The 22,165-nt window shown below is 49.8% G+C and overlaps 1 protein-coding gene across 3 annotated transcripts in view; it reads right to left on the bottom strand.

Annotated features, from left to right (window-relative positions):
* Window positions 1–22,165, bottom strand: part of KCNIP1 (potassium voltage-gated channel interacting protein 1) — a 170,273-nt gene that overhangs the window by 9,711 nt on the left and 138,397 nt on the right. Inside the window, exons 2-3 of one of the 3 annotated variants that reach the window (XM_079772619.1) lie at window positions 5,505–5,537; window positions 459–583 (exon numbers count right to left, since the gene is read on the bottom strand). In XM_079772619.1, coding sequence (XP_079628745.1) covers window positions 459–583; window positions 5,505–5,537 — 158 coding nt within the window. Of the gene's footprint in view, window positions 1–458; window positions 584–5,504; window positions 9,540–22,165 lie in introns of those variants that run through there. The other 2 variants (XM_079772618.1, XM_079772620.1) reach the window with 2 other exon arrangements.

Genomic DNA, 22,165 nt, shown 5'->3' with positions numbered 1-22,165 from the left:
GACTCGGATGAGAAGGACCTGGCTCAGCCCCTTCTAAGCTTTGTGACTTCGAGTCAGTCTCTGACCCTCAGTGTCCTTAGCTGTGAAATGGGCCTAACAGGATCTTCCCAACAAAGCTATCATGAGGTTCAATAGATGAAATAAGTGGTAAATGAACACGCCGGCTTTCAGGCTTCCGTATCAGTGTCCGGCAGCTTGGTTAGCAGCTGTCCTAACCCCCCTTGTTTCTGAGGCTCCAACCATACAGTGTGAATGGGTTATGCTCAGGCTGGAACCCATCCCCGCCTGGAGTCCTCCTTTCTAGCCAGGCGGCCTTGCCTCACGTCCCCTTCATAGAACCGACCTTCCTCCTTTTATAGCGACTCCCCTGGGAGAGCTCCGGACAGGCCCCCCGGGGCGTCTGGGAGAGCTCAGCCCCAGGGGAGCCCGGCGGGGCCTCCAGGGGCCGAGGGCCTTACGTTTTTGAAGCCGCGATAAAGGACTTGCAGCTCCCTCTTGGTGAAGTTGGTCTGGGCCTCCAGCTGCTCCAGGCCCTCAGGCCGGTGGCAAACCATGGTCATCTCCAGCTCGTCTTCAATCTTATCTGGAACCAGAGGAGATGGCATTGGGATGCTGACTGGGGGTCACTGTCAGACCAGTCAGGGCTGTCTCAAGGGTCGTGATCTGGGACACAGGGTCGGGGGCCGGGACCACCCTGCGGAGGACCTTCCTGCCTGGAGCCCTGCCCGGTCCCTGCCTGCCTCGCCGCCAGTCCACCTTCTCTAGGTCAGACACCAGGTGCGGAGCTCGGGGCTGGAGAGAAACACGTTCCCAGTGAGGCTGAGAGCGGAGGTGCTAAAAACAAGCCCGGATGAAAACATTTCCCTTTCTTTTGAAATAATTTCTTTGCATATTCAATGTGCTGCTCACTGAACATCTGAATATTCTAGACACAGGTAAGGGGGCAGATTGATCCGCACCCTCCAAACAGCAAAGGGAAACAAGGCTATCAAAAAGGCATAGATTAGCCCGGCCGGCGTGGCTCAGTGGTTGAGCGTTGACCTATGAACCAGGAGGTCACGCTTCAATTCCCGGTCAGGGCACAGGCCCAGGTTATGGGCTGGATCCCCAGTGTGGGGCGTGCAGGAGGCAGCTGATCAATGATTCTCTCTCATCATTGATGTTTCGATCTCTCTCCTTCTCCCTTCCTCTATGAAATCAATTAAAATAATAAATAAAAGCATGGAGTAAACTCTCACCATTTGGGCTAACTAGAGAAAGGCTAGCACGATCTAGCAAAAAGTTCAAATTATAGCATGAATATAAATTTAAAAATAGGAATGTGTTTTTACAGTATGGTTTTGTAATATTTACTAGCTAGCCTGACATAATGGGAACAGGACTGAAATGGGAGCTACTTTATATAAACGAAAGCGTCTAACATATTGAAGGGCTCTCAAAAATCGCTGTTTTAAGTGGCAGTTTAACCACAATGCAGTCTCATTTTGCACGAGTGATGTAAAAGGTGTCCGTCAATTAAAGCGAGAACTCCGCCCGCCTCCTATTGAAGGATCACAAAACCCAAACAGGCGGAACTTTCGTCGTCTTACCATCCCAGACGGGTGAGTGAGTGTTTTCCTCGGGGCCCTGCCAGAACGCTTTCTGTGAATTTACTCCAATCAAGAATCAATTACCATCTAACCTTTCCTGCCCATTGTTGTCAGCAGACGTTACCAAATCCATATATCGAACGGCTGCAAACCTGGGCTGGCGAGAATAGTGACGAGGTGGGCAGGCTGCAGGGAAGGGACACAGACCGACCCTGTCACACCCCGCGGCCACGGGGAGTGAGGAGGGCGGGGTTTCCACCTGAGAGAACCGGTGAACGGTGCGTTACTCTGTGGGCATTTGCACCACTTTTCCTTTTGATGCTTTGATTTCAAGAGGAAAGGGATCCGTCAAAGTGAGTTTGAATCTTGCACCTTCCCCCAAAGGAATGGGCGTTTGGCCGGGCCTTCAAGGGAGAGGCAGAGGAATTGGGTGACAATTCCTTGTCATTATCTTTCTTATGTGCTGGGCAATACATATCAGCTTATCCTGCTTGGGAGCAGGACAGATTAATCAACATAAATAAGATCCTCTGTTCAGACAACATAGCCGCAGTGGCCAATTTCCTTGTAACTCTTACAGAGCCTTTAATTGTTATTATGTCTGTAGCTAACAAGTAGCAATTACAAACAAACACCAACACCCCCTCTCCCATAAATCTAATTCAGAATGCTCATATTTTCTTTACCTCATTTTAAAATACAAATCAAATTGTTGGTTTAAATCGCCTGGCATTAAATTCAATTGCAATTTTATTTTAAAAATGTACAGAGAGCCCTGGCCCGTGTTGCTCAGTGGTTTGGAGCGTCCTCCTGAAAGGTTTGATTCCTGGTCAGGGCTCATGCCCGGGTTGCAGGTTTGATCTCCAGTAGGGGGATGCAGGAGGCAGCCAATCAATGTTTGGATCTCACCTCTCTCTCTTTCTCTCTCCATTCCCCTGTCTCTAAAAATCAATTATAAAATGCACAGATATTTAGCATTGAAAAGAGGTAAAAGTTATGTTAAAATGTAAGGGAGATATAAATGTATTTTTGGAAGAAATGGTGTATTTTTGAAGGTGTCTAGTACACCTTTCCCTGTTTATCTTACTTAGAAGCTTAAAAGATATTTTCACAAGGTTGTCTTCTTTCTATTGAGCTCCTGACGGAATTCCTCCAGAGTTGGAGAACTCTCTTTGCAGGAGTCTGAGAGAGTCTGATTCAGAAACTGCACTTGCTTGCCATCCCTTTGATTAAAAATGCACTAAGTAATTATTGAAATATCAAATATGAAACCCATTAAGGCAGAACTGGACTTTATTAACAAATGATTAGTTGGCTGTCTGGGCAGCGGGACCCATTTCCGTATGAAACGGGTTGTGTAACACCTGAATATTCGGGTAGCGGCTGCCTGCCCAGCTTTTGTTTCGTTTTCCTTCCCTGCCACCCTCTCCTGGCCAGGCTGTGGTGACAGCTGCCATGGAAGGAAATCCATGTCTTTGGACTCGAGATGCTGGGAAGCAGCCTGCGCACGGGCATGCGGGGCTTAAACCCGCGGCTCTCGGTTTTCTTACTGTTAATTAGTAAGAACTGGAGTCTACACAGCAGTCCAGTCCGCATACACATCCACAGAAGTCTGTGCATGGCATGCGAATAGAAACGACTAATTTGCCTACACTTGAGGCAACCGTGGAGGGGGAGGCATTCCCGTGTCTCGCTCCAGCTCTCTCCTCCCTTTCCTTGGATGCCTCCTTACGGATCCTCTGCAGAAACTTGGGAAGAGGCCTCAGAGGTTTGTGCCCCCCTCCTGTTGGCCCCCGGAGAGTCCCTGGGTGGAGGAAGAGGAAACAGCATTAATAGGTGGGGAGCCTGCTTGATGGCTTCTTTGGAGGTTCGTTAAGAGTCTCCGAGGCCCGACGTTGCTGGTTGTTATTATTTTTGTCATTAAACATAATGATGAGCCAGTTCCCAAGTCAGATTGAGCTTGGATGGTAGAAAATTAACCCAGAGACTTCATACTATGATAGCTACATAACAACAATGGATTAGAAAACCTTCTGTTTTTCAAGTACTGTTAATTTGTAAAATGTTTGCATGCCCGTAAGTCACTGAACCCTGTGTGTGGTGGGGACCATTACCCTCTCCACGGGACTGTTAGGGAGATGGCTGTCCTAACACATAAGGGGTTCTCTGAGTAGGAGCACCTTCAAAAGCGATGCACCATCTCTCACTGGGGGTGGTGGAAATGAGATCGAATAACCAGCTGCAGAGGATGCAGAAGGAGAGGCTGGAGGAGATGATGCAGAAGAAGTGGTCCTTCCATTTTGGGGGTCACAGCTCTTCGGAGTGTGGGATGAAAGCTTCGGACCCTCAGAAAAGGGAATGCACTGCCTCAGTGAGTTCCCGTATCTATCATCCACTCGGAGCCCAGGTGAAGGGCCGGCATAGGCGACCTCTTCCCTGCTCTGCCATGAAATGGCTTCTCCTGAACCCCAGGTCTGCTGTCATAGACAGCTGGAGACGGACCTGGACCCCGCGTCCCGCCGGCCAGGCCTCTCGTACAGATCTCGCTTCCACGTGCCCCTGTAACAGCTTCTGCTTCCCTTGAGCACAAATGGCAAATGGGCCTGTAGCCAGCCTTACCGTGGGTCTGCCCGCAGCAAGCTCCGGCCGGTGTACACGTCAGACCCTTAGACTAGGAGGAGCAGGCGGACCCACGCCTTTGGTCTTCTCCCTGGTGAGGCGCCTCCTCTGTCAGGCCCATGACCATGGCCATGACCATCTCCTCCCTGGACTGAAAAATCGTTTCTCCATCCTGCGGCCTCCGGGCCGGACTTCGTACCCACCCATGCAGTTTTGAGGTTACAAACTGGTGTCCCTTGGCATGAACACAGCCCAAAGATAGGTCTTGTTTGGCCTACAACAGTGGTCGGCAAACTCATTAGTCAACAGAGCCAAATATCAACAGCACAACGATTGAAATTTCTTTGGAGAGCCAAATTTTTTAAACTTAAACTTCTTCTAACGCCACTTCTTCAAAATAGACTCGCCCAGGCCGTGGTATTTTGTGGAAGAGCCACACTCAAGGGGCCAAAGAGCCGCATGTGGCTCGCGAGCCGCAGTTTGCCGTCCACGGGCCTAGAACATGTGCTTTAATTTTTATTTTTTTTGGAATGAATTGCCAAGATTTAAAGATGAGGGATTCATGGACACATTTGGGTTTCTGATTTTCCTTGGGGAATGGGATTATCTGAAGACTCGGTCTCGAGTTGTCACAAGGCAATCGTTTACTGGCGCTGATCAGTGGCTGGCCCTCCAGGGCTCCCTCCGTCCCTTCTGGCTCACTTATGTCAGCTACGCCGCCTTCCTGGCCCCCGGAGGCATTTCAGCTTTTGGCTCCTGATCTGTGGTACACACCCTCACACCTGCCTCCTACCTCACCCCACTCCGCCTACCTAACCTCCTCTCTCCCTCACTATTTGCTTACCACATTCCGCTTTGTTTCACAAAGGGATTGAAGCAATTATATGAAATACATATAATACAATAAGGAGAGGTAAAGTAATAAGGGAAACAGCCTCAGAAAATGTGGATTTGATTAGGAGGTCAAGACCACAGGGACAAAGAGAACACAGAAATCCAGGTCATTTGTTCTACGCAGTTACTACACTGGAGCCACAAATTGGCGCTGAGCTCTTATATATATTTTATTGCCCAGGAGAGGAAGACATATCCGATGCTTCGGGAGCAGAGCTTCCCTCATAACTTGTCTCTAAAAGGACGTTTCCAACGGTGTCCGTGCAGGTGGGGTTTGTGAGCACGGGGCACAGGGAGTTGGTGAGCGAGAAGACTTAGGACCAAATCTGAATACTCGGTTACATAGCTCTTCCTTTGAAAGTAATGTGACCAAGGAGTCAAGTTAGTTTAAACTTTTTTTACCTCTCTGATACTGGTAATACCACCAGGCGATGTCTAGGAAAAAGTAAGAAAACATTTTACCAAATCCATTCATCACAAAAGCAAAACACACTCTTATTTTCCAGGGAGAGTCCGCTCTGAGGGAGTCCAGGTCACCGTCCAGCTCGACCTGGGCGAAGAGGTGATGCAGCGGAGCTGGGCTGACCTCTCCCTGACCCTTTCCCCACCGTGAGAACAGGCAAGAGCGATGGGTCAGCTTGCAGTGCCCACGGCTCCCAGCAGGGGGCTCACTGAGCATGCCCGCAGCCATGCAGCCATGCAGCCAGAAGAGAGATGGGATGGCATGGGCAGAGGATGCACGGATGTGGATGGGCCTCGGAAATACCTGCGCATTTGCTTGAAGAGTGGCTCAGAGATGCCCTCCACCATGGAGGCCCCAATGCCCCTCTCCGCTACTTGGTGATTTGAAGCCGATTCTTTAACAACCATCAATGAAGTATCTACTATACACACAGGGTGGGGCAAAAGTAGGTTTACAGTTGCCCCACCCTATATTATCAGTGAATGAAATAACTCTGTCCCCTGCTCTCATGGAGCTTACAATCTACAGATCTCGTCCCTTCTCAGGCTGATAAAGTAACAAAGATGCAGAAAAGGGAAAGGGCCCTTTAAAAACCCAATGAGCACATTAGGACGTGTGAGCAGAGTGGAGGTGGGTTCCCCGTGATGCCGAGTATAAAACAAGACGAAACATCAGCCCTAGAAAATCCTCATGGCAGCGTGAAGTGGGGGGGGGGGGGGCCCAGGTCCCAGAGCGTGGGACACAAGGGCTCTATTTGCTGCTCCCCCACGGGGAGTCTATTTGGGAGTCAGCCTGGTTTTCCTCTGTAGGCAATTACTTGAACTTCCTCTTGTCCTTCCGGTACCCCGAACAAGAGTGTGGAAGGCAGCCCAGTCACCACCCTAAGTGTGTATCAATCACTCCCCCTACCACCCCCACAGGAGGGGCTTCGTTTCCTGCTGCCTCACAAAGTGGTGCTGTAGGTGGGCATCCGGGGGTAAGTGTTTCTGCTCTTGTCTGCCGACCTGAATTTCCTAGGAGAGACTTATTTTGCTGGATTTAGTTGCCCTCTTTTCTCACTCGGAATAAGTAGCACTTGCATTTATTTATTGTTTCCTAATGGACTTTCTTTTGAGAGCAGTTTTAGGTTTACAGAAAATGTTCCCACACACCCAGCCTCACAGTGTCCCCTATTATTAACATCTTGCTTTGGTCAGACATATTTGCTACAACTGACGAAACAAGATTAGTAGATTATTTTTACCCGAAGTCCATCGTTTACATTAGCGTTCACGCTGTGGGTCTTGACAAAAGTATAATGCCCTGTACCCTGCAGAACAGATTCACTGCCCTAAAAATGCGTCAGTAGCATTTTCATTTGGGTTGGCCTTCTCTGGCATGCCAGGGAGAGAGGAAGGACATCCCGTCTGTTCATACGGAGTTCTCACAGACTGGTACGCACATAGACCGGGGATTACCAGCTCAGACGTAAGGATGTGGGCACGACCTGCAGCAGTCTGGGAAAATAAAAATTGGACAGTGCTATTGGGACATTCAGGAACCGAGGGGCCAAGCCTGGAGGGGCCACAGAGCAACGGGCCTGACCGCCCAGGCTGCTTCTTCCCTAGACATTTGCTAATTCTTAACGGACGGGTCAAGAGAAACTAGGCCAAAGCCATAAGGTTGCAGAGCCAAACAGGTTTTTTTCCGCAGGCTCGCCAAGGCAAATGGAAAACCTTCAATACAAGAGAGCAATCTCCCAGGAAAAGCCAAACCCTAACTAGGTGCTACTGGCAAGCATAAGGGCACAGGAAAGGTCAAAGTGAAAGGATGGGAGAGGATACAGGATGCGAACCCAAATCCGAAAAAGCCTGCGTGGCTACTGTAACAACCAGACATCAGAGGCTTTCAGGCAAGACGCTCTGCTAGAGAGGAAGAGAGAGCTTCCGTAAGATGTAACGATGCTAAATTAATGTGCACTAATAACGCAGCTTCAAAATACACATAAGGGCCGACAAAACTAAAATGAGAAATAGCAAATTCACAACCATAAGTGGAGATTTAAAAGCACCTCTCCAACAACTGATAAAACAAATAAACAAAATCAGGAAGGGACAGGAGATATGAGCAACGCAGTTAACAAACTCGGCCTCATTGACACACATAGGGCTCAATCACAGGATGCCACGCGTCCTTTTCAAGAGCACATAGAACATTTACCGCAACTGACCCTTCCCCGGTCAGAAAGCCAACCTCGACAAAGTGCAAAGCATTGCTCAGGATGCTTTCTGTCCAGAGCGGAATTAAGCAAGAAATCAAGAGCAAGAAGAGCCCTGGCTGGCGTGGCTCAGTTGGCTGAGCATCCTCCCCTGCACCAAAAGGTTGAGGTGCGATTCCCAGACACCCCACATCCCAGGGTGTGTATTTGAATCCCCCGTTGGGGTGTGTGCAGGAGGCCACCAATCAATGTTTTCCTCTCACATCGATGCTTCTCTCTCTCCCTCTCCCTTCTCCTCTCTCTAAAATCGATAAAAATATATTTAAAAAAGAAAGAACAACAGGAAAACGAGGAAATCTCAGCATGTTTGGAAATCAAGCAGCATGGTTCGAATTCCTAAGTTACCCATGTATCCAAAAAGAACGCTCATGGAAATTAGAATGTGTTTTGAACTAGATGATCATGAAAATAGGGCCTATCGAAACGGTGGGATGCTACGGAAACTCTACCTGGAAGGGAGTTCAAAAGATCATGTGATACTTGAGCTACAAATAACGTAGGTGAGCGAGTGCATGCAACTGAATGCTGTGCTTCCTGGTGACACCACGTTTCTAATGTCTCCAGTGGTTCCTTTTCAGTGTTGCCTAAGCCATGTTGCTTACCTGGAGACGACATCAGTGATGGCAAGCTGGCATCTGAAAATGTCACCTTTGCTCTCCCCTTAACGATGGTTGATTGGCCCTAACTGGTTTGGCTCAGTGAATAAAGCGTCGGGTCCCAGGTTCGATTCCGGTCAAGGGCATGTACCTTGGTTGCGGGCACATCCCCAGTAGGGGGGTGTGCAGGAGGCGGCTGATTGATGTTACTCTCTCATCGATGTTTCTAACTCTCTATCCCTCTCCCTTCCTCTCTGTAAAAAAAATTAATAAAGTATATATTTTTTAAAAAGATGGTTGATTGGTTTGTTCTGGAAGTGTTTAGCGCCATCTTTCTGATACCGTAATATAATTGGGGGCGAAGATCCTTGTTGGTGCCTATGTGGAGCAGAGACGGAAAGGAATTCTGGTCCGGAAGGGTAACCTGGAGGCGGTGGCTCCTACGGCCCACACAGCACACACGGCTCCTCAGCTCTGAATGTTATAAACTAACAACAGGTCCCAGGAGTGCTGAGCTGAGCCTTGATAAAGATTTTCTCAGTGTTCCAGACTTTGTTTTTAGTCTTCTTGGTTCAATAAAAATCAACTCATTTTTGCTCCAAGCGTTTGTTCTCTTTATCTTGAAACCCTCCTGCCTCTTCTAAGCAAAATTAAATTTATACATTCCTCATTCATTCACACCTCGGTCCTCAAAATGCTCTAAAAAAAAAAAAAAGTCCTACAAAAAAAATAATCTGTGAGTACTGCTACTTCCATCAGATGGGAGGTTTTCAAGGTCAAATAACTTGAAAATTTTCCATACACAGTGAATTTCAGTCCTTTGACTGTTCTCCCCATGTGAGGGTGTGTGGGAAGGGATGTTGGATGCACCTTGCCACTTCTTGGGAGGGTAGTGACGGAAATGTAATGAAATTATTAAAAGCCCACGAAGTCACTACCCAGATTGTGACAGCAATCACAATTCAGTTGGCTGTGCGAGAGTGTAATAGTCACACATTTTTCACTAAGACTGAGAACACAGAGACACTCCTGGCGAAGAAGTGAGGCATGCAAACGCCAGGGCCGGCAGAGAGAAGGAGCCCCACGCATTGTTGCAGGAAGAGGAGGAGGAGGAGGAGGAGTAGAAGGAGGAGGAGGAGGAGGAGGAGGAGGAGGAGGAGGAGGAACAAGGCCACTACAGGAGGGACCCGTGTGTCCCCTCACCTCCAACACAATGCTTTAGTCCAGCTAAGGCCCTGACCAGACTGCAAAACAGAAAGGTCAGGTTCACGGTAGCATCTCCCATGGGCAGAAATCTCTAGGCGACGTTTCAGGTGATGGGCCTCTTGGTCTGGATGACACTTCTGACGATTTACTAGGCAGCTCTGGCAGGGACCCCAGCTCCAGGGGGCAATTAGTCACACGAGGCCCAAATCCTGCCACCACAGCATTCAGGCAGCACTGGGGAATTCAGTACTAACTTTGGTCTCAGCTGGACACTGCCGTTTCTCCTTTGGTCTCAGCTGGACACTGCCCTGAAGTTCCAGCACATGCAGCTGGCCAGTTAATGGGCGCGGTCGCTGTGTTGGGGACAGAGGGCATGTGGGTCTGGAAGATTTCGGCAGGAAATAAGAGGATTACATGGGTGGGATTTTGTTGCTCCTTTTGAATGGGAAGCAAAAAATGACAATTCATCGCAAATGGGGGTGGGAGGAGTAGTGTCTAGGGACAAGGGCACTTGCAGTGTTAAGATGGAAACATGAAGATGCACAGAGAACTCGAAGGAATTTCTCAAAAGAAAAGTAAAATTGCCACGTGACTAGGACTTATCTCTGGCTGGCTTAGAGTTTTCTCATCCATGGAAACTCACAAGACCAAGGTCAGGCTAAGGTGTGCACGCCTGTCTTTCAGCCCAGCTAGCTTCATGACTTGCCAGGTGGTGGTACCTCTACGGAGGGCTCGCGTTGGTGGGCTGTGAAGGGCCTGAACACTGGCTCTTGGGACTGGGGAGAGTGGGGGTAGGAGAGCCTGATTGACAGCATTTTCTAATCCCCTGATATGAATAGTCTCACCAGGGCCTAGTTCAGGATCAGCGTGAAGTCGCTGGATACGGATTTGGGGAGGGGAGTGCATGACCCCCAGCCTGACCCGGCTCCCTCACACACTCCTGCTGTCTTAGGAGAGTGGGAACATGTTCCACACTCCCAAATCTTCGTGCTCAGGGTCCTTAAACCAACATCATAGAGGTGGTTCAGCCCCTGACACCCAACCAAATAAACCCTTTCTTTGTTGTTAGTATGAAAAGAAACTTCTGTACACCATCTATACTAGAATATATAAAAGTTTAAGTGACCGCAGTCCCTCCCCCTCGCCGGCCAGCCCCAATGGCCCCAATCACCAGCCAGGCCAAGGGACCCCATCCGTGCACGAATTTGTGCACCGGGCCTCTAGTACATAATAACCACAGGCGGGGAGATACTGGAGATTGGCCAGGTGAGCGTTGGCCGGAATTCAGTACTAACGTACCCTTGGATTGAGTGCCTATGTGGGGGAGTGCAGAGAGCATGGTAATAATTTCACAATTGATCTAATCATCTCACTGTCCCTAGGAGAGATATGGTTATTAGACTAATCATGCCCTCCTTCAATCTAAATGAGGTATGTCAAGTGCTCTAGGCACATAGTAGGTACTCCAAAAAATGTTAGGACACATACTATGACTATGATTTTCAAGGGTCATTCTCCACCGTAGAATCCAATATTCACACCTGTTAGCTAGTTTCTAGGCCAAGATTATGCCTTTTCTGATGGACCTAGGTAATGAAACGTGCTTCTCTTTAATACAGGAAGGTTTTCTCGTTCTGGGATTCACTCTGTCCGAGTCACCCAATTGCCAGTTCAGTTGGACATGAAGTGGCTTACGTGAGCATTGCCAATCTCTATCAACTGCAGCGGACACGAGCAAACACAAGACTCTGGATGCAAGAGCACCGAGCACCTCGGTCCGCAGGTGCCGTGGAACAGCGCAGAGCACCGTGGGTGGGGGACACCAGAAACACGGCCTGGAGCATGAGCGCGGGGGCGTAACCACAGACGGTCACCACGGACGGTCCTTGAGAAAATGCCCTGCCTCTTCTCCCTGAGTTACTACACAGCTCCAGTCCTCTGCCCTCCATAATCCAGGCAGTCAGCGTGTGGATCGCTTTGGTCCATTTCTTAGCTGGAGAAGGAAGTGGGACATCACCCCCAACTGGTGCCTAACAGCCCAGCGCCAGGCCTGCAGCCAGTTGGTGGGAGAGCGGGTGTCGCAGAGGCAGGGAGGAGATGGCGAGGTGTCATCTCCAGGACTCGCGCGGCAGCCTCTTAACTGTGCGCTGAATAAATGAAGCCTGGGCAGACACACCTTGAATTATTAATGAAGTTATTCAGCCCTGATTGCTTCCTTCTTTTGGGGAAAGGTTACTCACTCCAATGCCTTTGATGAGACTACACAATACATCACAATTGGGCCTATTTTATGTGCAACTTTATGGTGATAATAGTTCTGTCTCATTTAGAAGCAAATCAGACATTATGAACTTCGTGATTTATTAATGTATTGATTTCTATAAATGTCAGCGCAGCTCACAGCCAGTCAGAGAGCCCGGGAGCAATCAGTGAAGGGCCAATAAAAATGGAAAATGAAACCATCATTAAAAAAAAAAAAAAAAGGAAATACTGCCTACTTAAAAGGCCTGCCGCCTCTTGGAATGGTTTCAAGGCCCAGATCATTCCATGAAGGCATCCTCCACCCCCGAGGAAGCAGCCTGCGCGGGCGGTCTGGGGAAGCTCTGTCTGCGGCTGTCTGCTCTGTTTGGTGGGAAAGAAACAAGAGGTGGGAGTCAGACCCGGAGGAAGCCTGGGGCCCGAGCCCAGACACCTCACTCTGGCGCAAGCAGGAGGCCAGGGGAGCCCCTCCATCAATTTGCCCCTCCACAAACCACCACCTCCCTGCTGAGGCATCTTCAGGACAAAGGCCCGGACTCCCCAGCGGGCATTGAAGGGTCTCCTCTGGGGCCCAGGTTACCTTTCTCGCACAGTTCCCCTCAATTGCCCAGCGTGGGTTTTCTGCTGGTGTCTGGACCCCTGTCTCTGCCAGAGCGTGGGATCAGCTGACCCCAACCCCAGCCGCTCTCTAAGCCTGGCTTAAGAGCCATCTCCTCTGGCAGCTCTCACAGAATGCCACGCAGAAAGCTCTCTTTCGGTCCAAACTCCAGAAGCACTTACCATCTTCAATAATCACTGGCAGATACCCCATCTACCTTTGGGGGTTGGAGCTTTCATTTACCGGAGTGGGGTGGGGTGGGGGGGTGGGGAGACGGTGCCTTGTTCCTGCTTGGTTTTTATTTTTGGTATGTCGCCCCCCCCCCCCCCCCCCCCGCCACGTGATGTCCAGTGTCTGCTTTGCACTTAGTAGGTGCTTAGTAAGTGCTCATTGTTTGCTAAGAGTGTGTAGAGCTACAAGGAGCTAATTAGGAAATACACGAAGAGCCTCGAGACAGCAGCCAAGAGAATATCTGGAAAGTATTTGGCTAATTAGCAGCTAATTCCGTCGTTGGACAGCTTAGTTCGGAAATCCTCGTCTGGCAGCCCTCAGGGAACAGCTGTTGTCTCACTTCTTTTAACTGTGAATTTTGTCAACATTTATTCCACATCAAAGATGGATTTTTAGCTTCTCTTTAGAATCTGAAGCGATACCTGTGCAGGCCTGCATTATCACACGGCATTATCACATGGAGCTGAGGAGCGGTGGCTCGCTTTAGACAGGCACGTGCTCTCTAGTAAACCGCAGTCCCCACTACTCCCTATTACCTCTCCACACGAAGACCCATGGACAGTTGTTGTCCATCATCACTAATCTATATGACCCGCCTGAGTCTGCAATCCCTATTTAACAGCCCTCTCTCCCACTCCATACCACGTTTTTCCAGGTGACGTTCGTGTGTCCTGTGACTATCTGACAGTGTGACAGAATTTCATGTTTTGGATCCTGGGCAACATGGAGGAAAAAGGGCGTCCTGTGATTGGAGAGGGCCTTTACCGATTCGGGCTGTGCCAGATGTTTGCTTCTGTGCTGCTAACATCACACGTTAAGAATGGGATAGACTGTTTTATTAGGAGAGATGGAATCAGAGATCTTATGAGCTATCCCTGAGGTCACAAATCCAGCAAACAGAAGAGCAAAGACTAACCTCGTCCTCTGACTGACAGTCAAATGCTTTCTGACATCAGGGATCACCCTGTGGGTCCCTCAGGGACCCGCTCACGTGTCTTTGTGGTTCTCTGTCCCAGCAAGTCGGGGACCAGCTTCCTCTGTCCACGCTTTTCACGTTTTCAGTGCCTGAGAATTTGCAGGCCCAGTCTTAGGTGGCAGAAAGGGAGACGCCCAATAGTTTTAGGGGTCCCTGCCTCCCCTGCCTCAAGCTGCCTGCTGCCCATTTAGCATTCCCAATTTTGTTTCCCTTTTCTGAGCACGAAAGCAGCCTTCACCAGGTAACAAAGCTGTAGACGTCACGGAGCATACGAATTACAGAGAGATGCTTTTATCCTGTCCTCTAACATCACAGACGTGGCTGATTTGTCCAAGGTCGCACCCCGGGTTCCTGGCAGAGCAGGATTAAACTCAAGTCAGTCCCTCTGCCAATTCAGAGTTGTTCTCACAACGCCATTCACTCACTCGACAAACAATTGCTGAGTAGCTACGAAGTGCCAGCGACTCCCCTAGGCCCTGGGTGGTGGAGAGCGGGGATCAGAGTTGGTGCTGTGCGCTGTGGATGAAAATAAAGCAAGTTACAGCGCCAGAGAGACGCGGTCACGGGAGGCACTATTGTACACAAGGGGGCCAGGGGCTGCGCCCGCAGCTTAAGGGCCGGAGGCCTGCCTGCATGGCGCCAAGAATACCAGAGGCTGGAGAAAGTGTCCCAGGAAGACTTCTTCTAGCGAATCAGGACCTTCCTCCTTTATTCTTATTTTAGTTGGCCCCTGACCCTGCAGGGAGAACTAGGCCCTGATAGTCATAATTAAAAGGGAGAGATTAAATATGTAAAATAAGTGTGATAATTAGCAGAATCTAGGAAGGTAGGACGCAGTGGGACCAGGGTTAGGGATGTGAAATGTAACCCTATATACATTTCAAATTATTCCTCAGAAATATTCCTAGATGAGGAGAAAAGCAGTTTGGTAAAATAAGAAATATCTATCTATCTATCTATCTATCTATCTATCTATCTATCTACCTATCTATCTATTTATCGATCTAACTCTAGAATATCATACATAGAAATCTTAGCAGTGATTATCTCTGAGAGTTTGGATTTTGAATGGCTGTTACATTCTTTTTTATTTTATTTTATTAATATGGAACGCTTCACGAATTTGCGTGTCATCCTTGTGCAGGGGCCATGCTAGCCTTCTCTGCATCATTCCGATTTTAGTATAGGTGCTGCCGAAGCGAGCACACAATCTTTTGAGACTTAAATGAGCTAATGAGTGGAGGTGTAACTGGCATGCAGTATCCGCTGAAAAGATGCCAACAGCCCCCACCTAACTTGTCCTGAACCCGGAAAGAAGAGGAAAAAAGAAAGACACAGCTGGTGAGAGGCGGTAGGTTGATGCTCTCCATTCTGGAAGAGGCATTTCTGAGACGCTGGGGGCGGGTGTGTGTGTGTGTGTGTGTGTGTGTGTGTGTGTGTGTGTGTGTCTTCCATTGACCAGAACAGCAGCTGACATTTCAGAAGCATTTCCTAGGTGCCACGTCTGCATCTAGAGTTTCATGTGCATTATCTGCCGTAACCCTCCCTGTAACCTGTGAGCTCCACACCGCTACCCTCTTAAAGACAAAGGACCTGCGACTTACAGGGGTAAGGTGACCTGCCCAAGTCTGCACAGTTTGACACGGCGGACCTGGGACTCGAATCCAGGTCTGCGTGACGACACAACCGGTGTTCTTAACGGCACATCACGTGTGTGAACTTTATAACCACATCGAACCGGGTGAAAATTCCAACTGTGCCACTTGGATGCGATCCTACCCATGTGCCCTGGTCCTGTGAGGACCAAGTGTGACAAGGCATGGGAGACCTGTGCCTGGCACCCCACCGTGCTGGCGCGTGCTGGCCCATGCTCCCGCATTTGGGTCCCCAAGGGGACACTTCCATGGCACCTGGGTCTTCTGAGGAAGTGTCCCAGAGCTCCGCTGCTGAAAAAGCAATTTTTTATTTTTTTTTGCTGTAGCTGTGCAGCTAGATCTTTAATATTTAATTAGGGAGACCTTCCGCTTGGAGAGAGGGCAGGACTTGTTATTAAATCCCCGCTGCTTGGGCTCCCTCACTTGCCCGTGGGATTATTCATTCATTTCCAGTCACACAATTTAATATTGCAACGGCTAATGGGGAGATGTTGATAATTTGTAAAGCTGGTTGGTCCCGAGGCCATTGCAGGAAGCTCTGTGCCTGGGCCTGACACGGGGTTCAGGCAGATTCCCGGGAGGAGAGGGCTCCCCAGCGCCTCCTTCTCATTATCGGCAAACATCCCCGATGCCCCTGAGATGCCAGTGGGGAGCCAGGAGGATCGGAAGGACATTCAGTGCACAGTCACAGCCTCTAGGAGTCGGGACCCTGGGACACCTGGGTACATTAAAGGGTTTGTGTGTTAACCCAGGGTTTGTGTTGATCAGGTACAGTAAGGCATGGGAATGACTGTCATGGATATAGAAGTTTACACTCACAGGTCCCTAAAAACAGGCAGCACGCACGCCATGCAGGGCCATGCGGTGAAGCACCAGGGCTGGTCAGGGGGCAGGGGGTCGGGAGGGAACACGGCCCACAGCTGTTATTGGGGATTTCCTGGGAAGGAACCGGTGAGGTGGCTCAGGTATGCTGAGTAAGCTTAGGATGAGAAAGTTTGAAGAATTTTGGCAGCCTCTGAGCTGGGGGAGGGGCTGCCTGGTTGTCCAGTACCTGGCCCTGGGGTGACTTAGGGCAGAGGGAACGTTGGCCTGGTGGGTGCCAGTTAGGTAAAAGAGATGGCTGGGGGAGGGCCGGATTGCTGGTTTGCCTAGCGAAGGCATACTTGCAGGGGAGTCACTGGCTAGTCCCAGGAACAGTGGCTCTGGGAGGGGCCTTCTCTCCAGGATCAAGGCCCCAAATGCAGGAGCATCACGAATACAGAAAATAAGCAAATACAGTCACTAGACTTTGGTTCTGCAGTCAGACAGATGTGGGGCCAAAATGCCTTCTTTGGCATGTCCTCGCTGGGGTGTTGGGCGTGACCATCCCTGGGATCAATCAGCACCTACCTTCCCCTCCCCAACCCCACCGCCACTACACCATCTACAGCAAAGCTCCGGCCTGTGGGCTCAGCCCTCCCAGCGGGTTCTCCGCAGGAACTGGCAGAAGGGCCTTTGTCAAACAGCCATCCAGAGGGCACAGCACCATGGAGTGCCTAGTACATGCCAAGCACGGGGGCGGCAGTGGGTGAGCAAGGACAGGTGTGGTTCTTGTCCCCAGTGAAGTCACAGTTTGGTGTGAGAGGGACTTCACCTAAGAACCACACACACACACACACACACACACACACACACACACACACACACACACGTATAAATTGTCACTGTGAGACGCGCTGCAAGGGGGCGCTATTGGGTGCTACGGGAGGGAGTGGCAGGGGGATTGGGAGGGGGTGTAGTGTGGGCCATCAGGGAAGGCTTCCCTGGCGGCCTGAGATCTGAAGGGGTGGGAGCTTACTAGACGGGAAGGAAGTGTGTGTGTGTGTGTGTGTGTGTGTGTGTGTGTGTGTGTGTGTGACATTCTAAGTGGGAGGGAAGATGAGATGGAGCTTCGCAGGACCCTCCTGTGCAGAGGCTCTGGGGAAGGAGAAAACAAGGTTCAAAGGAAGTGCATCTGAATGTGCCCCTTGCTTTAAAGCCTTCGGCGGCTCCCCACTGCCTGCAGGAGAAAGGCCACGCTCCGTAATGAGGCCGGCCAGGCCTTTCATGATCTGCGCCCTGCTTAGCTTTCAGGTTTAGATAAACATGGTCTCTCTCCTACCCGCTGTCCCCCTGCTGCCCACGCTCACTCTCTCCAGTGCTTGCTGTTCCGCCAACACGACTTCCTGATGATGCTTCCATGCCTTTGCACGTGCTCTTGCCTCTACCCGCTGCCTGATTTCCTTCCCTGTCTGCTGGGTTCCTTCCCGGGCCTCCTTCAGATCGATTCCCTTGCATGGCACACCTCCAGGGGGCACTGCTTAGACGACAGTGTGAGTGGACTCTGCTGGGCTTGTGCAGCCCCCATAAAACGTCACCTCGAGGGCCACTTCCTCAGACACGGACGCTCTCCTGTCCGCCCCAGGCAGCATCGGCACAGGGTATGGTCGACACAGAGAGGCTTTTCTGTCCCCCTGACCAGGGGCTCCTCGAGGCTGTGGCAAGTTCAGTCACTCATTTAACCAATAGGTGCTGAGCTCCTATTCGGTGCCAGGTACTATTCTAAGTGCCAGCAACGTGGTCACAGAGAAGTCAGGTAGGTGCTCAGTTCAGCAGGACTGGCACGTTAAACACATAATCACATACATGAATATGCAATTATGACGGTCTTAAGTGCTGTGAGGGAAGAGTGGGGGTGGTGTGGGGAAGAAAACCCAGCAAGAATCTGATTTGAGTTAGAAGGAAGGAGAGTCTTCCCTGCTCAGTGGTTGAGTGTTGACCCATGCCCCAAGAGGTCACTGGTTTGATTCCCGGTCAGGGCACATGCCCAGGTTGCAGGCTCAACCCCTGGAGGGGACTGTGCAGGAGGTAACTGATGTTTCTCTCTCATCGTTGTTTCTATCTCTCTCTCTCCCTCTCCCTTCCTGTCTCTCTAAAAATCAATAAAAACACATTAAAGAAGAATAAAGAAGGAACAGCTTTATTCATACAAACAGCTTCTTGTATGAGGGTTCATGGATGCTTGTCAAGTGGACAGAACACACGTGTTCCCCTTGCAGGTAGAATGCCAGGTTGTGTGCACGGGTGCCAGTGGGAACAGCTGCGGATGCTCCTCATGGTCCTAGGTGTGGAGAGGAGAGGGAGGGACATTTTGGGAGGGCCTTTCGGTGAAGCTGTTGTGTCCAATGCATGTCACAGCCTGCGTTCCATACTCCTTCAGTAACCGCAGGAGGGTTATTTATAAGCACCTATTTCTAGGTCATTAGGGCTTGGTTACTAGTCATCAGGGGACAAAGTTGCAATTTGAACTGCCTTTGTCTTTGCCACACTGCCCCTGTCTGGGCGGGATAAAGGTCTGAGAGGGTGGAGGAGGTCACCTCATCTCAGTCTCCACCTCAGTCCCCACGATGACAGGACGGAGCCCTGATGCTGAGAAAGTGCTTGGAGATATCCCAAAAAAGAGCATCTCTAAGGTTCTGTTTTGCCATAAAAAAACAACAACATTTACCCATAATGTCTCTTTATAGGATAATAAAAATGAACCATCTGTGGTTCATTGGGAACCGTCCCAGGCTTATTAAAAATATATGAATTTTTACTTTAAGAACGAGATGGCCGTATTATTCAAAATTGCAAGCTAAAATGTATTATCTATTATTAATTTATACTTAATAGACATCTTTCTTATAGATTAGCATTCTAATTACTTCTGAAAAAGTGGGCAGCAGCGAGGCGAGGTTTCCAATTAAAATTGTCCCGAAGATAAATTGAGGTCTTTGGCTGAGAGCACTTCAGCCATTCCCCCATCTGGGATTGATGGCATTTGTCATCCTGGAGGGGCCAGGCCAGGATTCTCATTTGTGCTAGATCTGCCCCCAGAGTTTGAGGTTCTCTGGGGTGCTTCCCACCACGGTTCCTGAAAAGGCGCCGCCTGAGAGCCACACCGGTGAGCGAGCCGGCAGGGCGAAGCTGCCTCCAGCCTGCCTCTTGCTGCCTTCCCTGCTGTCGGCCGCCTGGCCGTCCTAAGGCCCCTACCCTTCTGCTTGCTAATCCTCCCCCGAGCACAGCCAAAAAGTCCCTATATGACAGGAGAATTCACAAACACTTTATACAATTGAAAAGCCTCAGCATTTATCGTTTGATCGGGCCTCATTCATGTCAATTCAAATCAGGCCATGTTGACGGAGAGCCTTTGGCATTCAGATGCTTGCATCTGTGAAGTTGGAGAAGTGGAAGGAGTTGGATGCGGTGCCCAGAGAGTTTGGCTTGAATTCCATACAGTTCTGTCGCCTGCCCAATGGCGTTGTCTTGTATTGCAGGACACTCCCTTGTCAGGGTCTTCCCGAGGGTTAGGTGATACCCAGGATCCAGCACATAGTAGGTGTGCAGCAGGCGGGGCTCTTTCCCCTCCTCCTCCTGTCTACTCTTGTGTGAGGAGGGTGGTGGTGAACTGAGTTCTGGGTTACCTTGCTTGGGTGTCAATCTGGCACCGTCTTTTTAAAAAAATATTTTTATTGATTTCAGAGAGGAAGAGAGAGGGAGAGAGAGACAGAAACATCAGTGATAAGAGAGAATCACTGATCGGTTGCCTCCTGCATGCACCACACTGGGGCCCGAACCTGGGCATATGCCCTGACCAGGAATGGAGCCATGACCTCCTGGTTTGTAGGTCGATGCTCAACCACTGAGCAATACCAGCTGGGCATTCTGGTGCCATCTTTAAGTGACAATGTGTGGGAGGCTGGCCTGTCCCCAGAGAGGCCAGCACAGGGCACAGAACACAGAACCATATCCTGAAACCCCTGGTTTCCATTCTCTGAGCTTTGATTCCTTCTGCAGTGAAAAGGTGGTGGCGGGGGTGGGGGGTGGTGGTGGGGGGGGGGGTGGGGGGAGGGGGCGGGGGCAGAGATAAGGCACTGGATTTCTACTTTCCTAGCCTTGGAAAGTTCTCTATATTTTTAGTTTATTAATCAATTATGAACCGAGTCTCCAGAAACTTCTCTAAAGTCACCTTGAACCTATGCTATTTTAAACTTATATTAATCCCTTCTTGAGATACCAAGTTTCATTAAGTTTATTAGTTTTGGGTAAGTCAAACTTCTTTTAATCGGTCCTAGTGTACCTCTTTTAATTTAATTTTAGTATGTTTAGGACCTGCTCAACACTCATTTATTTGTTTAACAAGCATAGAAGCACGTCCACGCTCTCCGTATTAAGATTTCAGGAAAGAGGGGATTTGTGTAAAAGAAGTTTAATGAATTCCTGTGTCAAGACATGCCGAGTGCTCTCACATCTGTTCATTTTTTATCTTCCTAGCAATCCTGGGAGGTGAATTAGTGTCCCCAGAATGCCACTTGACCAGCTAAGACTCAGACAGCTTAAGGGACTCCCCCCGGGGCCCACGGAGTAAGTGTCTGTCCTGGGATCTCTCTGTAGAGCAACGCTGCTCCCACGATGTCGCAGGAGTGTTGCCATTTGATAACCTGTGCCCAGCTTCTTCCCGCCTCCTCCTCCTCTTTACACTCGAAGATAGAAGCGACTATTCCTGGAGGTGCTCCGCATTGGTTCTTTGCTTCTCCTGACCTGGAGGATTTTTAAAATTTATTCATTTTTTAATTTTTTAAATTTATTAAATCTTTATTGTTGAAAGTATTACATATGCCCACTTTTTCCTCCCACTGACCCCTTCTAGCCCGCCCCTGCCCCCTGCCCCAGGCCTCCACCACCCCATTGTCTGTGTCCATGGGTTATGCATATGTGCATACAAGGTCTTTGGTTGATCTCTTCTCAGCCACCCCTGCCTTCCCTCTGAGATTCCACAGTCTGTTTCATGCTTCTTTGTCTCTCGCTTGCCTTGTCCAACATGGCTTGGAGCAGAGACCCGAGAGGAGGGGTCCTTTGGGGCTTCCATCTAGCAGCCCGCTTCTTCCCTGTTGCACTTGGCCGTGGTGGGATGTGAGGATAAAGTGCAGGGATGGCTGCAGCGTAATGCGGACCTGGCTGCGCAGGAGCCCATCCATTTCACACCGCGCATGTTTCATTGCATCTGGCCAGTGCGTGTGCGGCATGCTTGGGGATCTTTGCTGGGGTGGTTCTTGGGGAAATTGAGGGCATGTATATCAAGCAGTTTTTGAATTATGTCTCTATTAGCCTCTGTGAATGTCTCTCTGAGGAGGCCAGGAGAGCTCTATTAGTGGAGCAGTTTAAAACAGGATTGGAGGAAGCAGTGGGGGATATCCCGCAGGGAACAATCATTATAAACAGCACTTCCATGTAAACAGGCCTTAATGTGTTTTCTATATTGAATTCCTGAGAGTGAGGCTCTCGGGTGTCTCAGCGCCTGCTCCAGGGCCGTACCCCTGAAGTGTGGGGACCTGAGGCAGAGGCTCAGTGGGCCCTGCTGCCTCCCTGGGCACCTCTTAGACCATGGCATTGCTGAGCTTTGGGCAACAATGTGATAACGGTATTGTTGTGTGACCTTGAGGAAGTGACCTTGGGCAAATCACTTTCTGCCTTGGGCCCCTCGTAGAATATTTATTGTGTTAGCACTGAGCCAAATGTTCTCACACAGTCCTCCCAGCATCCCACAAGTTGAGGTATACTATTGCATTTCACAGATTAGGAAACTAAGTTTCATGGAAATTAAGTACTGTGCCCAAAGTTTTAAGTCAACACATGGCAGAGCTGGGGTTTAAATTCTGGCCTCTGACTCCAATTCCAGGGTTATTTCCATGACTCCTGATCACTTCCATGCTCTTCAGGGTCTGGTCCAGCTAAATTCTATGACACATTCCTTTTTGTTGC

This window comes from Cnephaeus nilssonii (assembly GCF_951640355.1).
Source record: "Cnephaeus nilssonii genome assembly, chromosome: 5".
In the NCBI taxonomy this organism is placed as follows: domain Eukaryota; kingdom Metazoa; phylum Chordata; class Mammalia; order Chiroptera; family Vespertilionidae; genus Cnephaeus; species Cnephaeus nilssonii.
The sequence above is the reverse complement of the archived record's forward strand: the minus strand, read 5'-3'. Positions and strand labels throughout refer to the sequence as shown.